Source organism: Coccomyxa subellipsoidea (assembly GCF_000258705.1).
Source record: "Coccomyxa subellipsoidea C-169, whole genome shotgun sequence".
Taxonomy (NCBI): domain Eukaryota; kingdom Viridiplantae; phylum Chlorophyta; class Trebouxiophyceae; family Coccomyxaceae; genus Coccomyxa; species Coccomyxa subellipsoidea.
Genome location: NW_005178019.1, coordinates 387905 through 407370, shown reverse-complemented (window position 1 = coordinate 407370; position 19466 = coordinate 387905). Strand labels below are relative to the sequence as shown.

Sequence of the window (19466 nt, the reverse complement as noted above, 5' to 3'; positions counted from 1 at the left end):
GTCTTCACTGTGCATCCAAGGAATGCACACTAAAAGTCCATCCCTTGGACATTTTTCCAATACTGGTGCCCCTCCACTCTCAAGCTTGGCGTTGTACTGTCTTGTGTGGCTGGCATCTGTCGTGGGCTGAGTGAAGCTTGTACAGTCCTGGCGGTTGTGTGACTAACACTAAAAAGCTGCGCCTGCAGGTCTGCAACAGCTGCAACCTGCGCTGCGATTTGAACGGCGTCCCCATGGAAGCAAGCCTCGTCGGCCGCTTGCAGCACCGCAACCTGGTGCGCATCAATAACACCTATAGAACCCCCGGCTGACGGGGGCCGGTACAAATACTGAGCGTCATCTTATATTTAAATTCGGACCTGGAATAGTGCCATTTCTCCCTCACTGCCTTTAGTGTGGTGGGCACATTGTCTCCTGCAGGGCTTGTTTTAGTAAATCACCGTCAAACGGATGTGTTTTAGGACATGCAAACAATAGGGCCTCGGCTCGCGGGGGGCGGTTTGAATTCCGAGCACCGTGTGGTTGGTTGGGTCTTGCTTGGATCTGGCGAGTCCAACAAGGAATAGGAAAATTGGCAGCCTTTACATGCAGCTTGTCTGCAGACGCACCTTACCTTCGGCAGGAAAAGCGTGTAATAATAATAATAATAACTAGGGAAGCCCTGAAAAATATCGCGAGGGGTTCTATGTAGGGTTTTCGCCTGATTGTTCCACAGGACCCTTGTAAAACCCTAACATGTCTTGGGAGATTTCTTTAAAAAATGTAGGGTGTGACCTGGTGCTGCTGCTGGTTGGCCGCCTGCCAGCACTGCAACCTCTCACCCTTACCCCTGAAATCCCTGAGATAGGGTTTATGTTTATGGGTGTCTGGCAGAATCGCTCTCATTGAGTTGTGCCCTTGAGGAACACTTCAAGAACTCATGTTGCAAGCAGAGCGTGTTCTTCTTATTATTGTACAGTGCAAAGAATTCCTGGTCGCTGTTGCTGCGCGGTGATCTCAGGAGTCCGTGCGAAGGCCTTTTAAACCCCCCAAAACCCCCCTTTTTACCCCTCCTAACAAAGGGAAATTTGCCTAAAAAAGCCCTCTTACTGGCGCACAGGTGCGCACGCTGGAGACGGCCAAGGCGCAGCGGGATCCGGGGGGACCCCTGCGGGCCCCCTCCCTAGGCAGGGGGGACCAGCCATCGGCAGCGGTCAGAGCGGCGCTTCAGGTACGATGCTTGAGCATCGTTTTGAGTTTTGATAATACGGAATCTTTTGTTTCTCCCTCCCCTTGGCGCCCATTGAACGATCAGGGCATCTTAAAGTAATCTAGGGGGTAGGGTTTAGGAGCCCTCCCTGGGCGGGGAGGATGACCAGTCATCAGCATCAGTCACAGCGGCGCTGCAGGTACATTGCTTGAGCGTCATCTTAAATTCAAATTCGAATTTGGAATAGATTTTCCCCTCACTGCCTCTTGTGTGGTGGGCACATTGTCCCCTGCAGGGCTTGTGTTAGTACCTCGAAGTCAGACGGATGTGTTTTGCGACATGCAAACAACAGGGCCCCGGCTTGCGAGGGGCGGTTTAAATTCCGAGCACCATGCCCACGGTTGATAGGGTCTTGCTTGGATCTGGCGAGTCCAATAAGGGATAGCATGTAGCCTTTGACTGCAGCTTTGTCTGCAGGACGCACCTTGCCTCTTGCAGGAAAAGCATGTAATAGTGTAAGAACCCTAACAACAGTAACAAAGAGCAGGCGTTTTGTGGCGTTCAGTTCCTTTGAATAGTGCCAGACTGCTTGCCTTTTGGCCTGGACGTATTTGACAAAAATCAAACATTCGTGTAAATTTTCCTGGGGGCGTCCTTTTTGGAGCGGCTTCTGTGGCTCGCTTGACTAAGCAGGTGGCTGACTGGACTGCATGCCAGCTGTCATTCAGCCCACCAGAAAATGGTCACATTGCAGATTTGCAGAAAATATTCCATGGGAGCTCTGTCCAGTCATTCATTGGCATCCAGATCAGCTTATTTTGAAGCTTGATCCAAGTCAGAAGTTGATAGATAATAATCTTATTTGTAGGCGACCGCGATAGAGCGGGCGAACAGCGACCGTCTGCTGGAGGAGACATGGCTGCTGCTGGAGTATTGCGACATGGGCTCTCTCATGGTGAGTCATCGCCCTTTCGAATTTGAATGCACAATGTGAATTTGAACTAGAGTTATTGGCTTGTGGAAATGCTTGGAGAACGATGTCCGGCTATTGCAGAACAGTGCCTAGTGCAGACCCAAATCCAACGGGCAAGTTTATGGGCGGTGAATGGCCCACACCACAAGAGGAAAGCAGCGGCTGGGATTAGTTGGGAGCACTTATCGAAAAATCTCCATACCTATTCTATCTGTACTGCGGGGGCAACGCAATTACTGAGCACGGTGCTCACGGTTGTTTTGGTCTTGCATGCATCTGGCGAGTCCAATAAGGGTGTTGAGTTTTGTCCTAAAACTCTGGACGAAGACAAGAAATGGAATTTAGGGGTGGTCCCTGTGGCATCCGTTTCTGGCAGCTTGTCCGCAGACGCAGCTTGCCTCCTGACAGGAAAAGCGTGCGGACTTACCGTGCGGGATCTCTGGCAGGCGCTTGCTTCCGAGGAGCTGAGCAGGTCTGCGCTGTGCCCTGCAGGACGCTATAAACAAGACCTGGTTCAGGTCCTGCTCCAAGGGACCGGCGAATATGCGCATGGTGCTTGTGACGGCGCATGAGATGACGGCCGGCCTCTCATTCCTGCACTCTCAGGGCCTTGTGCACGGCGATTTGTCATCTGGTGAGTCATCAAATCACCTGATATCATGTAAGCTCATGCGAGCGCACATGGGGGAGCAGGGAATACCGATTTCCTACCTCAGCGCTTATGGATTCACTTAGCAGCTCCAGTTCGAACTGGTGCATTCCCAGGCCTTGTGTACGGTGAATTATCGTCCTATGAGTCACCCGGCTCACTTAATCTCACCTCACCTCTTCTGAGCTGGCCCACAGGGAAGCTCTAATACGAGCTCACTGGTTTTCTGACACTAAAAGTTCGAAAGCCCAAAAGCCCCGCTTGATTGCTTCGGCCTGTGCACCCGCCACCTGTGCTGATGAGCGCAGCATGAGTTCCGACATGAGTTCAGAACTATCATGAGCCTTGCAGAGCTTGCGTGCAGTGCTACGCCAAAAAGAGAGTTTCGAGGATATCAGGTTGCTGCCGAGGAGTCCTGCAGTATAATGTCATCAAATAAAAGGCAGCCTTGCACCTGACCAGCAAAGCAGTCCTTCAAGGTTCAGGGTTTGACTTTGACTTTGGCTGCGAAATTGAAAGAATTCGTTGCGTGCAGGCAACGTGCTGCTGGCGTCCTCACCGGATTCGCCCCACGGCTTCAGCGTGAAGATTTCGGACTTTGGCCTGTCGAGAAACATGGACATCCAGAGCCGCATCGAGACAAAGACCACCGGCACCGTCAACTACATGCCGCCCGAAGTTCTGAGCGATGGCATTGTCAGCAAGGTGACTCACCATTTTGCAATATATTAGTACCGACATTTACTAATAGTTTGTATGTTGCCACCTGTGAAGTACTACCCCCCCCCCCCCCCCCCCACCCCATCCCTTCCCCCGCCCTCTCCCTATAAAGTCCGTTGACACTATATTGCATATTATGTATTGCATATTGCATTATGTTGCATCCATCCGTGCCCATGATGATGCTCAGTATATACACGAGCCCCCACCAGTCGGGGCCAAGCTGTAGGGATGGCAAAAGCCTGCATTGAATGCATGTTGCGCTCGCCGCGACAGCTGTCGCAGCATTCGGCAAAAAATTTACAAACTAGCATCGGAGAGAATGTGGCCTCTTGACATTCCAATTGCTGTGCGCGCAGGCGGCTGATGTGTATGCGTTCGGGGTGCTGGTGTGGGAGATTGTATGTGGAGTGAGGGCCTGGGAAGGACTGACTCCGCCACAAGTCATGCTCGCTGTGGCCTGCCAGCACAAGCAGCTGGCCTTCCCCAACTGGGTTCCCACGGAGATTGCCAAGTGAGCCTCCTATTTGATTTTTTCTGGGAAATTTAAGGTTAAAATATTCCTGGCCGAAGTTGCGCCCCTCGGGCGATTTGGCAAATATCGGCAGAGGGCATCTTTCATGTTCAGAAGAGAGCCAAGCGCGTCGCTTCCACAATTGGGTCCTGCTTGGAACTGACGATTCCATTAAGGGGTCAGACACGTGACAACCTGTAGTTGCAGCCTGCCTACGCACACACCTTCCCTATGGCAGGAATAGCGCATGATAATCATTTTGGAGACAACCGTCTCCGCCGCCTACCTGGAGACGCACCTTGCCTCTGGCAGGAATAGCTAAGATCAAGTCAAGATCAATATTTATGATATTTCTTGATTCTGAGATATTATTGCCTGCTCCTCCAGGCTGTGCCACGAGTGCATGGAGGCAGATCCTCAGCAGCGGCCAACCTTCAAAGAACTCGAGCGGCGGCTCGGGAATCATCTCGGGAAGCTCCAGGCGACCGACTCCATGGACCTCAAAAACTTCCGGGCGTTGTCATGCCCTTAGTCACCGTTGATTCACCTCTGACTCAGCGCCCTTGGGCATTGAGACGGGGAGTTACTGTGCGGTAAGGGGCCTCCTGGGGGCGGTGAGTCACCGATGAGTCACCAAATGAGTCATCAGCGGTACCAGCGAGCTTGGCTGCCGTGCATTGCGAGACCTGCGGACTTTCTTGGCGCGCGCATTCGTTGCCCCCGAGTCTCTGCATGAGTCGTCGGTAAGTCAAGTGGCGAGGAGGTTTCATCGGCCGCGGCTCGGCCAATTAGTCATCTGCGCTGGTGCATGCGCATGTGGAGCAAAGCAGGGGAAATAAACAACGGGGCCTCACATGGGCAACATGATTTTTGCAAAACCCTGAAGCTATTGAGGGTTGCGGCAGGGTTTTGAGGGTGATCATAAGGATCAATTCTCCTGAAAGGTCAATTGTTTGGCTTGGGTTCGTCCGATATTTTGCACACACCGGCTGCATGCTGCTCCTGATGCAGCAAAGAGTGCAGCAATTGACCTCACAGGGGCATTGCTTCATCAGAAGTGCATTCGCTTGAGGAACTTTTTTGCAGAAGAGTGCAGGCTTGTTAAACCCTACAGGAGCAGCTGCTTTAATCACCATCAGATACCCCGGGGGTAGCGCAGGGTTTTGCGCTGAGGCCATCGATTTGATTCCGAATAAGATATCCGTGCCTGCCGTGAGTGCACAGGCAGGCCTGGGGCTCAGATCAGCATTCAAGGCTCAATCCAGTTGATGACTGCACACTATAAAAGGTGATGCAGGATGTTGTGAATCTGGGGTCCTGATGACACCACAAGATCAGACAGGGTGCTGCAAGTATGGGAGTAAACTGTCCTGTCATTGTTGATTGCAGACGAGGGGTTTTCCCGACCCTTGGGGGAAGGGTGACCAAACATCGGGAGAGTTGCCCACAGCCTACTCAGAGGCTTGGGGCTGAAGCAATAGATGCACATTTTGCCCACATGTTGTCAAAGGACCTGTCAAAATGCAAAGAGCGTTGTTCTAGGCACATCAATAGTTTGTACCCACCTCCGTTACTGATTCTTTGCACCAGGCCTTCCTCGCAGCCCCTTTTCTGCGCCGCCGGGGAGATTATCACGCAGAAAATGTGCTTCGAGGGGTTTAGGGGCCTCTTTTTGCTTGAAAACCTACTTCTTGTGTACAGATGAGTAGTTTGATGAGACAGAGCCTCGTTGTTTCTTTGCTACGTGTAGCAACGGTGTGCACGAAAAGGTGTGCTCCAAAATATTTTATTGGTATTGATGCGCCGATTTTGGCGCGCTACCAATTTATGGAGGTGTCTTTTGAGATGAGCTTGGCAGATGTCCTCCCCTCAACTTGCTGACAAATTCGCCCGCGGCCCAAATATGCATTTGCTGATAAAAGTATCAATGCATTCTGCGGCCTCACTGGGTGTATTTCACACTAGCAGTTGTGACCGGACAATTAAGCGCCAATGTGTGTGCCAAGTTTCTGTTGCCACAGCGTTTGCATGCGAGTATTCGTAATGGTGTTTCATCTGTGATAGGATCTCCTTTCAGGGAAATTATCAGCGCTGATCACATTTCAGCAAGCTCACAAAGGTTGACCGTGGCATTAGGGGCTCTTTGCACATGCTCTATTTTGGTTATTGACAGGTATGCTGACTCCAATTTCAGAGTAGTGCAGACGCTTGGTCTTTTAGTTGTGCTTGGAGTTTCTCTCTTGTATCATCCAGCCAAGGCAGCTGCGCATCAGCTGCTGGCTCCTTTTGGACCTTTTTTCAGGTCAATTATGGGGCTGTGAACATGCCTCTCAGTGGATTGAAGCTCAGTTCGTCCTGCTGTGTGAATCTTGTGATAGGTTGCTTGTCTGGCGTTCTGTACTGATCTGCAAGGATGACATCAGCTAACTGGTTCGGTCTGTCTTTGAAAGGGATGAAATCAGTATTGCCATGTTTGTGATGCACATCTAAACTCTAGGCAGACAATGTCCGCCAAGGAGATTTGCAGAATTTACCATTCAATGGTCACCATTGAGACCGCATTCCATATGCATAGCTATTCTTTTTGGCAAATCCCATGCACAACATTGGTAATTTCATACCAGAGGGCAGGAGAAGTTCTCCTGGAGAACTCACAAGTTATTCAGAATGCTGTACATAACATTATTATTTCCCATTCAACGTTTCAGGAATCAAGATAGCCAAGAGAGGGCTAGTCTGGGCATCCACATCACCCTTTCTGGCCAGTCTCTGCTTTGGCTGATCTGCAAGCGCATGCACATTGCCTCATCTGGCCGTACTTTCTGCGGTGCCTGATCTGGCAACGCGCGTTGCTGCATGCACATGTGCAGAGTCTGATCTGGCCAATTCACTAGCATGCGGCGGCCAGCAGTGAGCTCAGCTGCGCATGCGCGGCTTCATAAGCCGGCCCCTGCGCCGAATCTTCAACCCAGCATTCATGCACAAGCCGCCAGTACTCTACATAGCCTCCCTGCATGTATGAGCGGGTCTAGGCTCGCACGGCGGCTAGCATCAAAGTAAGATTGGCAAGCGCGGCTTCAAATGTCGGCCGCCGCGCCAAAAATGCCCAAAATTTATTCATGCAGAAGCCGCTTGTGTTCCACAGAGCCTCCTTGCATGTATGAACGGGTCTAGGCTCGCGCAGCGGCTAGCATCAAAGTAAGATTGGCATGCATGGCTTCAAGTGTCGGCCGCTGCGCCAAAAAATGCCCAGCATTCATAAAGAAGCCGCTTGAGCTTCACATAGCCTCCTTGCATGTATGAGCGGGTCTAGGCTCGCGCGGCGGCTAGCATCAAAGTAAGATTGGCATGCATGGCTTCAAATGTCGGCCGCTGCGCCAAAAAATGCCCAGCATTCATAAAGAAGCCGCTTGAGCTTCACATAGCCTCCTTGCATGTATGAGCGGGTCTAGGCTCGCACGGCGGCTAGCATCAAAGTAAGATTGGCAAGCGCGGCTTCAAATGTCGGCCGCTGCGCCAAAATTGCCCAAAAACTATTCATGCAGAAGCCGCTTGTGTTTCACCAAGCCTCCTTGCATGTATAAACGGGTCTAGGCTCGCGCGGCGGCTAGCATCAAAATAAGATTGGCATGCGCGGCTTCAGATGCCGGCCCCTGCGCCGGTTCTTCAGCCCAGCATTCATGCACAAGCCGCAAGAGTTCTACATAGCCTCCTTGCATGTATGAGCGGGTCTAGGCTCGCATGGCGGCTAGCAGCACCCTGTCTGATCTTGTGGTGTCATCAGTACCCCAGACTGAAACTATCCTGCAGCACTTTTTATAGTGTGCAGTCATCAAATGCATTGAGCCTTCAATGTTGATCTGAAAGAGTACCAGGCCTGCCTGTGCACTCACGGCAGGCCCGAATAGCGTATTCGAAATCAAATCGATGACCTCAGCGCAATACCCTGCGCTACCCCAGGGGTATCTGACGGTGATTAGAGCATCTGATGGTGATTTAAAGCAGCACTTTGAACAAGCCTACACTCTTCTGCAGACACATCCTCCCTCTTTCCTCAGCTGATGCACCTCTGATTAATCAACGCCCCTGTGAGGATTGCTGCACTCTTTGCTGCATCAGGAGCAGCATGCAGCCAGTGTGTGCAAAATCGGACGAATCCAAGCCAAACAATTGACTGTCCAGGGGAATTGATCCTTATAGTCACCCTCAAAACCCTGCCGCAACCCTCAATAGCTCAGGGTTTTGCAATTAATCATGTATGATGACAGCCTGCTATGCACTGCCCATGTGAAGCACCGTTGTTCCTTTCCCCTGTATTGCTCCACATGCGCGTGCACCAGCGCAGATGACTAATTGGCCGAGCCGCAGCCGATGAAACCTCCTCGCCACTTGACTCACCAATGACTCATGCAAAGACTTGGGGGCAACAAATGCGCGCACCGAGAAAGTCCGCAGATCTCGCAATGCACGGCAGCCGAGCTTGCTGGTGCTGCAAGCATCAAACTCAAGATTGGCATGCGCGGCTTCAATTGTCGGCTACTGCGCCGTTTCTTCAGCCCAGCATTCATGCACAAGCCGCCAGTACTCTACATAGCCTCCCTGCATGAATGAGCGGGTCTAGGCTCGCGCGGCATCAAAATAAGATTGGCATGCGCGGCTTCAAACGTCGGCCGCTGCTCCGGTTCTTCAGCCCAGCATTCATGCAGAAGCCGCCCGTGTTTCACAGAGCCCCTTTGCATGCTCAAGCTTGTCTAGGCTCGCGCAGCGGCTAGCATCAAAGTAAGATTTGCATGCGCAGCTTCAAAAGTCGGCCGCTGCGCCGGTCTTTCGGCCCAGCAGTCGTGCAGAAGCTGCCGGTACTCGGCCGGGGCGTCCTCCGGGACCCGCGGCCGGCCGCCGCAGAAAGAGCTGTACAGCACCTGCGCACATAAGCCGGCACTTGTCAGCCTTGTTTGTTATACACAGTGGGCATTTCCGGCTTGCTCTAACCACCCCAGCTGTGAATGTGGATTTTTTGGCGTGAATCAGCCCGATTTGGACACCCAGACAAGCCTCTATATTTCAAAGTGTCATTGTCATTACCAAACGCTTGTTCTGTCAAAGGCAAGGTACATCCTGTCAAACAAGCTGCAGCTGAAGGCTGCCAATCTGCCCGTTGTTGTTGGTTGATGCAAGGCCCACCTAAACCTCACCATTTTCAAACAGCCTCCCGAGCCACGGCACTTGATGTTCAGTAGTATTAAGCGGCGCTGTGCTCCGGAAGAGAGCCATGCTTGCAATCTGGGGCAAGTGCTTGGACAATGACCATGGTAAGATGAGGTGAGAATGCAGCATTATTATCCACTGCTTCACAAATCCACATTCTGGGTGGATCTGCAGGATGGCTCACCCCCTGGTGATTATTTGCGGCATATGACTCGCTGCTGCCCCACATCTCCAGCAGCAGCATTGCAAAGCTGTACACGTCAGCGGCCTTAGTCACCTCGCCCCTCTGGAGCACCTCCGGAGCCACGTACGCCAGCGAGCCTGGATAGATGAGTCAGCATGGGTGCATCAGCACATGCAAGGGTGAGTCAGCATGGGTGGACCCAGCACATGCATAGGTGAGTCAGTACGCGTGAGTCGCCGCGGTGTCAGCATGATTTGGGTGAGCACAGTCTGCTTGAATGAGTCAGCACGGTAGGCATGGGTGAGTCAGCAGAGCTTAGTCAGTGCAATGAAATGACCTTGAATTTCTGGTTTAGAGGGCAGTGTGAGCTACAACAGGGACCCAGTGAAAAGCGGCTATAGAATGGTGGCAGGTAAAAGAAATACATGTGCTGTGATAAAGGCTGTCATATGCACAGCTGCAGATCAGGGCGGCTGGCATGCAGGCAGTGCATCTTTCCCTCTTATGTTCACTAATGGCCGCCCTTTGGGTTCAACTGAAGGACAATTTATCATTATCAGTACAATTATTTGACTGCAGGAAAATAGTTAGGAGAAGAATTCTCACGGAGAAGAATATCTCACCGAGGCTGTCGGTGACAGTGTGGGTAGTTCCAGTTGCCAGCAACCGAGCCATCCCAAAATCGGCGATCTGCGCATGCGTGCAAGGTTTCTTTTGATGTCTTACCGAATCCAATGTGGCTCTTAACAATAAAATGTGGCGTTTCTGTGGCGCCTGAAGTACCTGTGGGTGTCCCACTTAAAAGCTACCGGTTGGTTCCTAAAAAATTCACCCACCACCGAAAGAAGGCACAAATAATTCCTTTTCAGCAAAAATGCGCCCAAAAACACCCATTTCAAAAGAAATATTCTAATTCGTAGTCACTTTCGTGACTTCAGAAAATTGAACCTAGGATAAAGTTGTATCCACATTGGCTTCCAGCTAGAATCCTCAAAAGAGACACTGATGCCAACATCAGGGAAATTGACATTTCTGCTTTGGCATGAGATAGGACAAGGGACATCTCAGGGAAGGTGTTTTCCGTGGCAGTATAGTCATGCATAGTCATACGTAGTCATGCGTAGTCAGCAGCATACTCATGAGTGCCCCACCATCAACCTGGTGTGGCTCATATCTCTAACACAGTCCATGTTTCGAACACCAGAATATTTCATCAAGACATTAGTTTTTCTGAAGCAAGTCTTCTCAAATGGTTTTGCTAATTTTACTCTTGTTAATGCATGCTCTTTCCAACAAAAAGCAAGGTGCGCCTGCAGACAAGCTGCAGTTGAAGGCTGCCACAATCATGACAATCATGACATTAAAATTGGCTGGACCCTAAACAGTGGTACAGTGGCGTTTTCTGGTATTTGGGTTGTAAGTGTTCTTCAATTAGCGAGCTAAATCACCTTGCAGATGAAACCCCTTGGGTCTTCAGGGGTTTTAGGGGCGCTCATCAGTAAGATGTTGGCGGGTTTGAGGTCTGCATGCACGATTTCCAAATGGTGTAAGTACCCCATCCCGGCAGCAACGTCCATGCCACACAGCAGAATTGCCTCCTGCGAAATGATGTATATTGTTATTCATATTCCCCGCATTTCCTGCCAAGAGGCAAGGTATGGCCTGCAGACAAGCTGCAGTCAAAAACTGCCAAAATCCTAACTCTTGTGCAAAATAGCAGACAGAACGTCAATGTACTGGGCCTTGAATGGTGCTACTGAACTGAGTTTGTGCATCCATTATGACAGACACATGCATTATAGACTCAAGCTTGTAACCACACCCACTAATAAGAAAAGGAAGACCTGACACTGACTGAATTGGATCCTCACTACCGCTCCTCTGTCTCTATCAAAGCCAGTTTCTCCAGGGGGGCAATCCACAAGCCCCGTTTTCCTAGAATACAGACACTGGACAGCTATTGCAGTGACACAGCGATGGGCACCTAAACCTCAATTACCAATTTCTCCGAGCAACAATCTTTATGTGTTTGTTGTGGATCACGACTGCCAGGCAGGCACAGCAGTGCACCAATACGGTGATGTGAGGGGGGTCTAAAGTGACTTCTGGAGTAGCTCTAGATGTAAGGTACCCGTAAACCCCAAATGCAGAAGGCTCACCAGGTTTCTGCAGAGGCGGCCTCGGGAGATGGCGGAGTGGAGGGAACGCTGCGTCGCCAGCTCCATGACTATTAAGAGCACCTGCCCCTGCACGTGTGGCGGCTCCGGGGACGGCGAGGGTTCTCTTAGGGTTGACCCCTCAAACCTCTTGCTGCTCCCCAAACAGCTGCCGCTTGTGCTTGCATCAAACAATTTATCTGCAAAAAAACGCCTCAGTCAGATTTACATCTGCCGTGGGACAGAATTCTGAGATAATGTGCTCGTGGCAATGTGATATGCCTAGAGCTGAATCCAAGTAAGCTGCCTAGAAAGGTAAACCTCACAGGGTCCTTAATTTTGTCACTTACATTTGCTCGCAGGCATCTGAGCATCGTGCCCACAATTGATTAGGTCTTGCTTCGATCTGTCGAGTCCGACAAGGGGTCGGATTGCGGCAGCCTTTACATGCAGCTTGTCTATAGATGCACCTTGCCTGTTGGCAGGCAAAAGCGTGTAAATAACTATAAAAACATATGGGGACCTGTCGCCCGTTCAACAGCCAGAGCTAGCAGCAATCTCTGCGTCTGTCAAAACCTCAATTCCCAAGGATTGAATACATTCGCTATGTCCTGACCATGCCAGAGTAATGTACATACAGGCACCTCTCATGAGAGCCCATGTTGGGTTTAAGAGTCTGCGCGCACCACTTGATACGTCGCGGCTCGCACGGCTGGTCGGCTGAGCGGCGGCGTATCCGCCAGACGCCGGCTGCGCAGCTGCATCCGAGAAACTGTGGCCGATGCCCAGCAGCACGCCGGCTGCCCCGGATAGACTACAGCTGCCGCTGTCGGCTGAGACGGAGCGGCCGGAAGCCGCGGCAAAGGCGTACCCGCCGAACACTGGCTGCGCCGCCGCTTCCAAATGATTGTGACTGTTGTTTGGCGGCACGCCAGCCTTGGCGGAGCGGCTCCGGCTGCCGCTGGTGGCCGAGACGGCGGCGCCGGCCGGCTCAAGGTCGAACATCGACTGCGCCGCCGCGTCGGGGAGACTGTAGCCGATGTTCGACGGCGCACAGGCCGCGGCGAAGCGGTCACAGCCGGCGTCGGCAGCCAAGCTTGCGGCGCTGGCCAGCTCGAGGCTGACCATTGGCTGTGCCGCCGCGTTGGAAGAGTTTTCGCTGATGCCCGGCAGCACGCCGGCCGTGCCGGAGCGGCCACAGCCTTCACGGCCGAACGAGACGGAAATGGCAGCCGGATCAGGGGCGCATCCGCCAAACATCGGCTGCGCCACGGCATCGGAGAAGTTGTGGCTGATGCCCAGAATCGCACCGGCCGCGGCGGATCGGCTGCGGCCGCCGCCGCCGCCGCCGCCGGCCGCCACCGGCAAGGACGCCGCGGCGCGGACCGCCGTGTCAAACGGCGACACCAGCAGCGGCTCTGTGGCGGCGCGCGATGATTTGTAGACTCCCTGGCGGTCCAGAATGCCCCGCATCTGCGCGCAAGTGTAACTTATTCACCCTTTTAAGAGGCGTAATTACCCCTAGAGCAAATAGCGTGGAAAAATCTATATCTAACTAGTTATATGAATGTTTATCCCCCTTAATAGCTCCAGTAAGTGGGGTGGGGGTGATTGTTGGGTTGGGGAGCGCAGGGGTAGATGAGGTGGGGCAGCTGCAGCGATAGGCAACCTTGCGTCCCTTCTTCGACTGGTTCTGAATGTTTAACGGACAAGCCGGCACTGGCTTAATGCACTCCTGCTCCGCATGCCATGCGGCAGGGTGCCCGGCTGAGAGCTCTTCAGAGAGTAAGTAAATCTTTTTGCATGTTACAAGTGTCTCACCGAGGGAGCTTCGTCGTCGCCGCCCCAGAACCTATCCTCTTCTTCGATGACATAGGCTGCCGCCGCCGCAAACGCGCTGATGCCAGCCGGGGGTTCCAAGTTGCTCGCCGCGGCAACCGGCGCCGCGGTCTCCTGCAGTGATTCATCTCCGCTGAAGCTGAGCTCTGTGAAGAACACAGCATAGCTGTCTGCTTCGGGTGGAGCCCTTGAAAGGTCATCCGATTTCGAATTCGCCCCGGCCGGAGTCGTTATGCCTCTCTCTGGGGCGGCGCAGGTGCCGCTCAGCTTCCTGGAGAAGCCCCGGTGGAGCTCACAGGCGGCTACCGGCGGCTGCACAGTCAGCACCTCGTAGGTCGCCACCTGGGCAGCATTAATTTGTCAGCCGCTGCTGACTCAGCCGCTTGATGAGTCACCAGCGCAGATTGCAATTTCCCGACGCCCGTGCGCAGATTCACTTCTGGAATCTACAGGTGCCAATGCCAGCAGGCGTTGCTGCGACACTAGCCATATCAGGATGTTTGCCTTTATCCATAACTTGCACCTTTACAGCTGCAAGAGCTGCGCCTATGCTCTGCAGATCAGATCTGCAGATTCAGATCATAAACCCTGCAAAATACCTTTCCGAAGGGGCGCACCACGTTGGGGTGGTGCATGTTTGCCGACAGGAGAGACTCCAGCCGGTCTTCAGAAATAGAAGCATCGGTGTTGCGGCTGCACAGCACTTTGATGGCCACTGCTTTACCGTGCCATTCTCCTGCAGACAAACTCTATGCGTTCATAGGCATGCTCTGGTAAGGGGGCCAGCAAACTGCAAGCCAACAACTTGGCAGGAGGCCAGCTCTGATCTGACTCAACACAGCAAATGCATCTCGAGAAGGACGTGTTGAGAGGCATGCTTGCAGCTGCCTGGTAATCGGGCCAGCAGGCTGCAAGCCAGTACCTTGACAGGACAGGCCAGCTCTGATCTGACTCAGCCCTGCAATGGCACCTTCAGATGCAAAGATTCAGAGGCATACTCGCAGCAGCCAGTGACAAGGACAACAGGATCCAAATCAGTGAGAGAACTATATTCTACTGGTGTTCTTAAGATTACAATCAGCAGCATCCGCGCATGCCAACACAATCACTACTGCACGCTGTTCCTGCCAGGAGGCAAGTTGCTTCTGCAGACAAGCTGCAGGTAATGGCCGCTGCCTGACCTACCCCTTGTTGGACTCGCAGGATCGAAGCAAGACCCAATCAATCGTAGGCACAGTGCTTTCATTTGTACCGGCCCCCGCCAGCCGGGGCAGACCGTATTATCTGCCTAAACATGGTGCAAAAAAACTGCAGAGCTGGCTGGCTGTGAATGTGACACGGCAGGCCAGAACAGGAGTCGGAGGGCGCACCGCTATAGATGCGTGCGAAGCTGCCGCTGCCGATAAATTTCCTTAAGGTGAGGCCGGGCACAGCTGGGCAGGTCGAGGTGGGGGCAGCGGGTAGTCCGGGCAGGCTGCCCATAGAGCCCTGTGTGCTGACGGAACTGTTCTGCTTCGACAGAGAGCTCTGGCTGCTCGGTGCCCTGGGCAGGTCGCACGACGATGGCCTCGTGAGGGACGATGCCCCGCTGCCGCCGCTGCAGAGCATGCGGCGGACGCTCTGCACGACGTGGCAGGGTGCGTGGACGGAGGGATGTGGCAGAGAGACGTTGCACATGTCCATTTGCTCGAAGACATCTTGCCTACGAAGGTGAGTTGGGGAGGAGGCGCCCATCCCCCGTCCTGTCTCGCCTGCTGGCCCCTGCACAGGCCACAACTCGTCTGTAGTGTCTGAAAGAGATGACACTATCAAACAACATCCTTTAACTTTGCAGCTGCTGACCCAAAGCAATTCAGAGAGCTGTTCTGACGTAAGGCGTCGAGCATTTCAGGACTATCACTCGTTCCGAAAGCTGCTGTGCACGCGCGCACCATGTGTTTCGAATGCTTCAGGATGAATGAATGAATCGCCTCCTTGGTGCGGCCTAGAGACTTTTCACAATAACGCGCTCGACACGCTCTCGACCTGTCGCAATCACATCACGTTCAGAACATCTGGGGCAGATGTTTCGCGCAACAGGTCTCCGCTGCTAAATTCATCTGGAATTCAGGCAGCCTACCGCAGTGATTCCTCCAGCGTCCTGGTAGGTCTGCTCTGCAGCTCTCCTGATCAAGACAGCAGTTGAGCTCTGAATGACTGCGCTCACGGATCCTTTGGCGAAGTCGTCAACTGCCATGCTCAGGATCACACGCAGTTCTTTGGAAGCTACTCGTTCTCTGACCTTCACGAGCGTAGCACCTCCGTCTCGTTTTTGTATGGGACCCCATTCGCCCTTCCGGAAAAATCCTCGAAAGATCTGCCCACGTGGGACGACTTCCAGGATTTTCATCATAAGATGACGCTTTTCGGAGGCTTTCTGTGGGCAACAACAGTCGTGACTCACCAAAGGCGTGATCTAATCTGCAATCGGCGACCACTCATCACTAGCTACGGATCATGTGATATGATGATGCATGCAGCTGCACGTGAAGACTTCTTAGTCCCCAATGATATGTATTTCAGTATGTGTTGAGTCACATCAGCCGCCGATGTGTAGTCGTGCTGATATGCCGGATTTTCGGTACGGTGTGTTCTTTGTGGTTTCTGGCAAAGGGCAACGGCTTCCCAATGTTCTCTATGATAGGATGAATAGGGTGATCCAGGCTCACTTTTTGTGAAGGTGTATATTCATGTTCACTGAATATATATATAATATATGGCACACATAAATACTTCATATAGGGGTAGGAATTTGGCAGCCTTTACATGCAGCTTGTCTGCAGACGCACCTTGCCCTCGGCAGGAAAAGCGTGTAATAATAAAGTACTAATGTATAAACACTGAGCACCGTGCCCACGCTTGATTGGGTCTTGCTTGGATCTGGCGAGTCCATCAAGGGGAGGGACTTTAGCAGCCTTTACTGCAGGTTGTCTGCAGACGCACCTTGCTTCTGGCAGGAAACGCTTGTATTAATAATGATGATAATATGTTCATGCATGCACGTTACTCCCCACTTCATCACGTGATGATATGAAAAGCGACAAATCTAATATTCACAAACTGACATGCATGGCCGCCAATATCGGCACAGAGTGAGACACCCACCAGCAGCAAAGGTATTTACACAAGACTTTGCATGTGCATCGTCTTCCTTCGACAGTACATGAATTAATATTGACCTCTGCATAAATGAAGTCCGAAAGGCATCTTCTGAGCCATGCAACCCAGCACCGTGAATACACAAGCACCGGCTTGTCATGGTTTCAACTCTTGGCAGGAACACCATAAGGTGCTCTTTAAATTAAATTCACCCTCTCCACGCCCCTCACAGGGGAATGTAGATCTTAATTACTTATAGATACCCCTGCCCCCCAACCTGCCAATATGGCAGTGCAAATACATCACTGGCAGGTGCAGGAGCACTAAGACTTCTTCAAAACTTCTTTGAGATCTTCATCAGCTTATGGAAGCATGCACTATAGTAGCTACAATCCCACAGAACGTTGAACTTGCAGTGGGAATCGTCATTGCTGCATACCTCATGCATATGCTAGCTAGCAAGCAATCAAAGCTGAGCACACATTGAATACAGTCAAACAGTGCTCCACGAGTTGACCGTATGCAATAATAGTTAGAGCAGCTAGTAGCAGACCGGGAAGTTGCAAAATTGCTATGTCTGTTTTTGGTGCTTGTGTCCCGAAGAGGGGTGCCAAACACAGCATGCTCATAACCCAGGAATCTGTCAAATGTAGGCATATTCAACATTGTTGAGCCTCAATCGACTCATCGTTTTTAGCGGGGATGATGGTTGCACACGTTCCTTAACTGCACACAGCGCAAGCTTCAGAGTGGAGCTGTCAATTTTGAAAGCTGTCAAATTTGAAGCCACAGCCAAGGATCATCCATGGCATGACATGCATGATGTCAGATCCTGTCCAGTGAACACAAGAGACAGAAAGGGTAAATGTTGTACATATAAAGATATGTGCATCGTGACCCCTCTTGGTAACAACAAAAAGGTTCTCAAAATCTGGCTCACCAATCACCCAAGCACGTGCTTGCGCCTGCACAGACCTTGATGCACGCTGCCTGGTTTGCTGTTCAAACTTTGAACGCACACATAAATCAAAAATCGAATTGCCTAATCTGGCTGCTGACCTGATCGCCTGACCTGGAAAAATTGTATCTGTTGCTTCATCTGGCAACATACAAATCTCGCATGTGCGCACTGGCGCATGCATGCAGCCCCTTTTTCACAGGATTTAGGCTCTCGGCCGCGGCCAGCAGAGAAGTCAGCCGCGCATACACGTCGTTGAAAGTGGGCCGCTGCTCATGTTTGGCGGCCCAGCAGGATTGCAGCAACTCGCCGTACATGGCGGGTGTGTCGTCCGGGACGCGCGGCCGGCCGCCGCAGAACGTGCTGTACAGCACCTGCGTGCATGTGCCGGCACATGTCATCACACTACTGTTATCGTTATTATGACACCCTTTTTCTTGGCAAGAAGCAGGGTGCAGCAGAAGGCTGCCGAGTATATCCTACCCCTTGATGGACTTGCCATCCAAGCAAGAGCCTTATCAACCAGGGGCACGGTGATCAGTTTGTACCGGCACCTGCCACACGTTACTACTATGCACGCCAAACAGCTGCTGACAGGAGCTTTTTCTGCTGATCCATCCTTCCTGCAGGTGTTCAAGGCGGGATATCACACGGCTGTCCAACATTTGCACTAACAGCGACAGGCCCACTCACTCCCTGGTGGCTCTGTCCCGCAGAGGTGGCTTCGCCGCACCACATGCTGGGTAAACTTTCTCGAATTGTGTCTTGTTGAGCACTAAGAAGACCACAGGATCATCCTGTGTCAACCGGCTCATTGTGATGAGGATCTGGACCTCTCTTGGCATAAACTGCTTGCTACTAGAATTGAACTAGTGACAATCGGCGTCCACTGGATGGCGTGTGGCATATGATGTTGGCGCACTGGAGATTCGGATTCGAATTGAATTCAGTTCTGGCCACGGCATTGCGGCAGGGGGCCGTCGCAGCTCAACCGCGGAGCTGTTAGTAATCATCACCAATAACCGTAGTGACTAGTGCTAGCCCCAGCTGGCGCGTGGCGGAGTGAATACTGAGCACCATGCCCACGGTGACTAGGTCTTTGCCTCGGATATGGCAAGTCTTGTCGACGTCAAGCAGTAAGGTTTGCGGCAGCCTCTACCTGCAGCTTGTCTGCAGACGCACCCTGCCTCTGGCAGGAACAGGGTGTAATGTATAATAGTAGTGATCACAAGCTATGATATATCGCTATATAGCGCTGTCGTCGCTGATTACAGTCATGACAATGACAGCCACTGCCGTGACGGTAGACGCTCTATTTACAGTTGTCTGCAGCTTTGTAGGAAGGGACTCTGCCAGTGGCAGCTAGGTAAGTATGCCTTCACTGCCTTAGGTCTACTGCCTGTGGTACTACAACTGATAACTTTAGCCTCTGCTAGAGAGCCTCAGCCTGAGTGCGGGTACTACTGTGTAGAGGAGTACCGTGGTGACTACTGGACTTGCTAAGTGGGAGGTGGAAACTCTATATATTGGCAGTGTCCTGCATATTTGTATTGGCAGTGTCCTGCGTTTGTTGAAAGCCTATCGGACTGAGCCAGCTAACTAAGTCAACTAACGCGGCAGAGGGAGTACCATAGACAAGAGAAGCCTCTTCTTGTGGTCCCTCAGAGGCTCTGGCGCCAGCAGCCGGCAGCAGCCCTGTTGTCCCCACACTTGTATATCACTATAACCTGTCACTGGCACTGGCCTCATGACCCTCAGGGGGTACCAAAGATGACTTTGGACCCCCAATGACCCCGAAGACGGGGGACTCTAATCACCTGAATCATCATCAATTTAGAGTCCCCCGGAAAGAAGTTTCAGGGGTCGTCGCCCCAAACCTGGAACCCTATTGCATTGGGCAACACCCCTCCTCCCCTGCTTGCCTTCCAATAAAGTATCCGT

The 19466-nt window shown here is 52.2% G+C and overlaps 2 protein-coding genes across 2 annotated transcripts; one reads left to right on the top strand and one right to left on the bottom strand.

The window, feature by feature from the left end:
• Positions 1-2099: 2099 nt before the first annotated feature.
• On the top strand, positions 2100-4577 carry COCSUDRAFT_20768 (kinase-like protein; the record flags this gene model as incomplete). Its single annotated transcript, XM_005642853.1, has 5 exons — positions 2100-2144; positions 2655-2796; positions 3347-3516; positions 3891-4045; positions 4433-4577. Coding segments are annotated over 5 exons (657 nt in total), but the record flags the coding sequence as incomplete, so codon positions are not given.
• A 4219-nt stretch (positions 4578-8796) lies between these two features.
• Positions 8797-11035, bottom strand: COCSUDRAFT_20761 (kinase-like protein; the record flags this gene model as incomplete). The annotated part of the gene is made up of 4 exons (XM_005642852.1): positions 8797-8953; positions 9406-9571; positions 10058-10124; positions 10883-11035. Coding segments are annotated over 4 exons (543 nt in total), but the record flags the coding sequence as incomplete, so codon positions are not given.
• Between the last annotated feature and the right edge of the window lie 8431 nt (positions 11036-19466).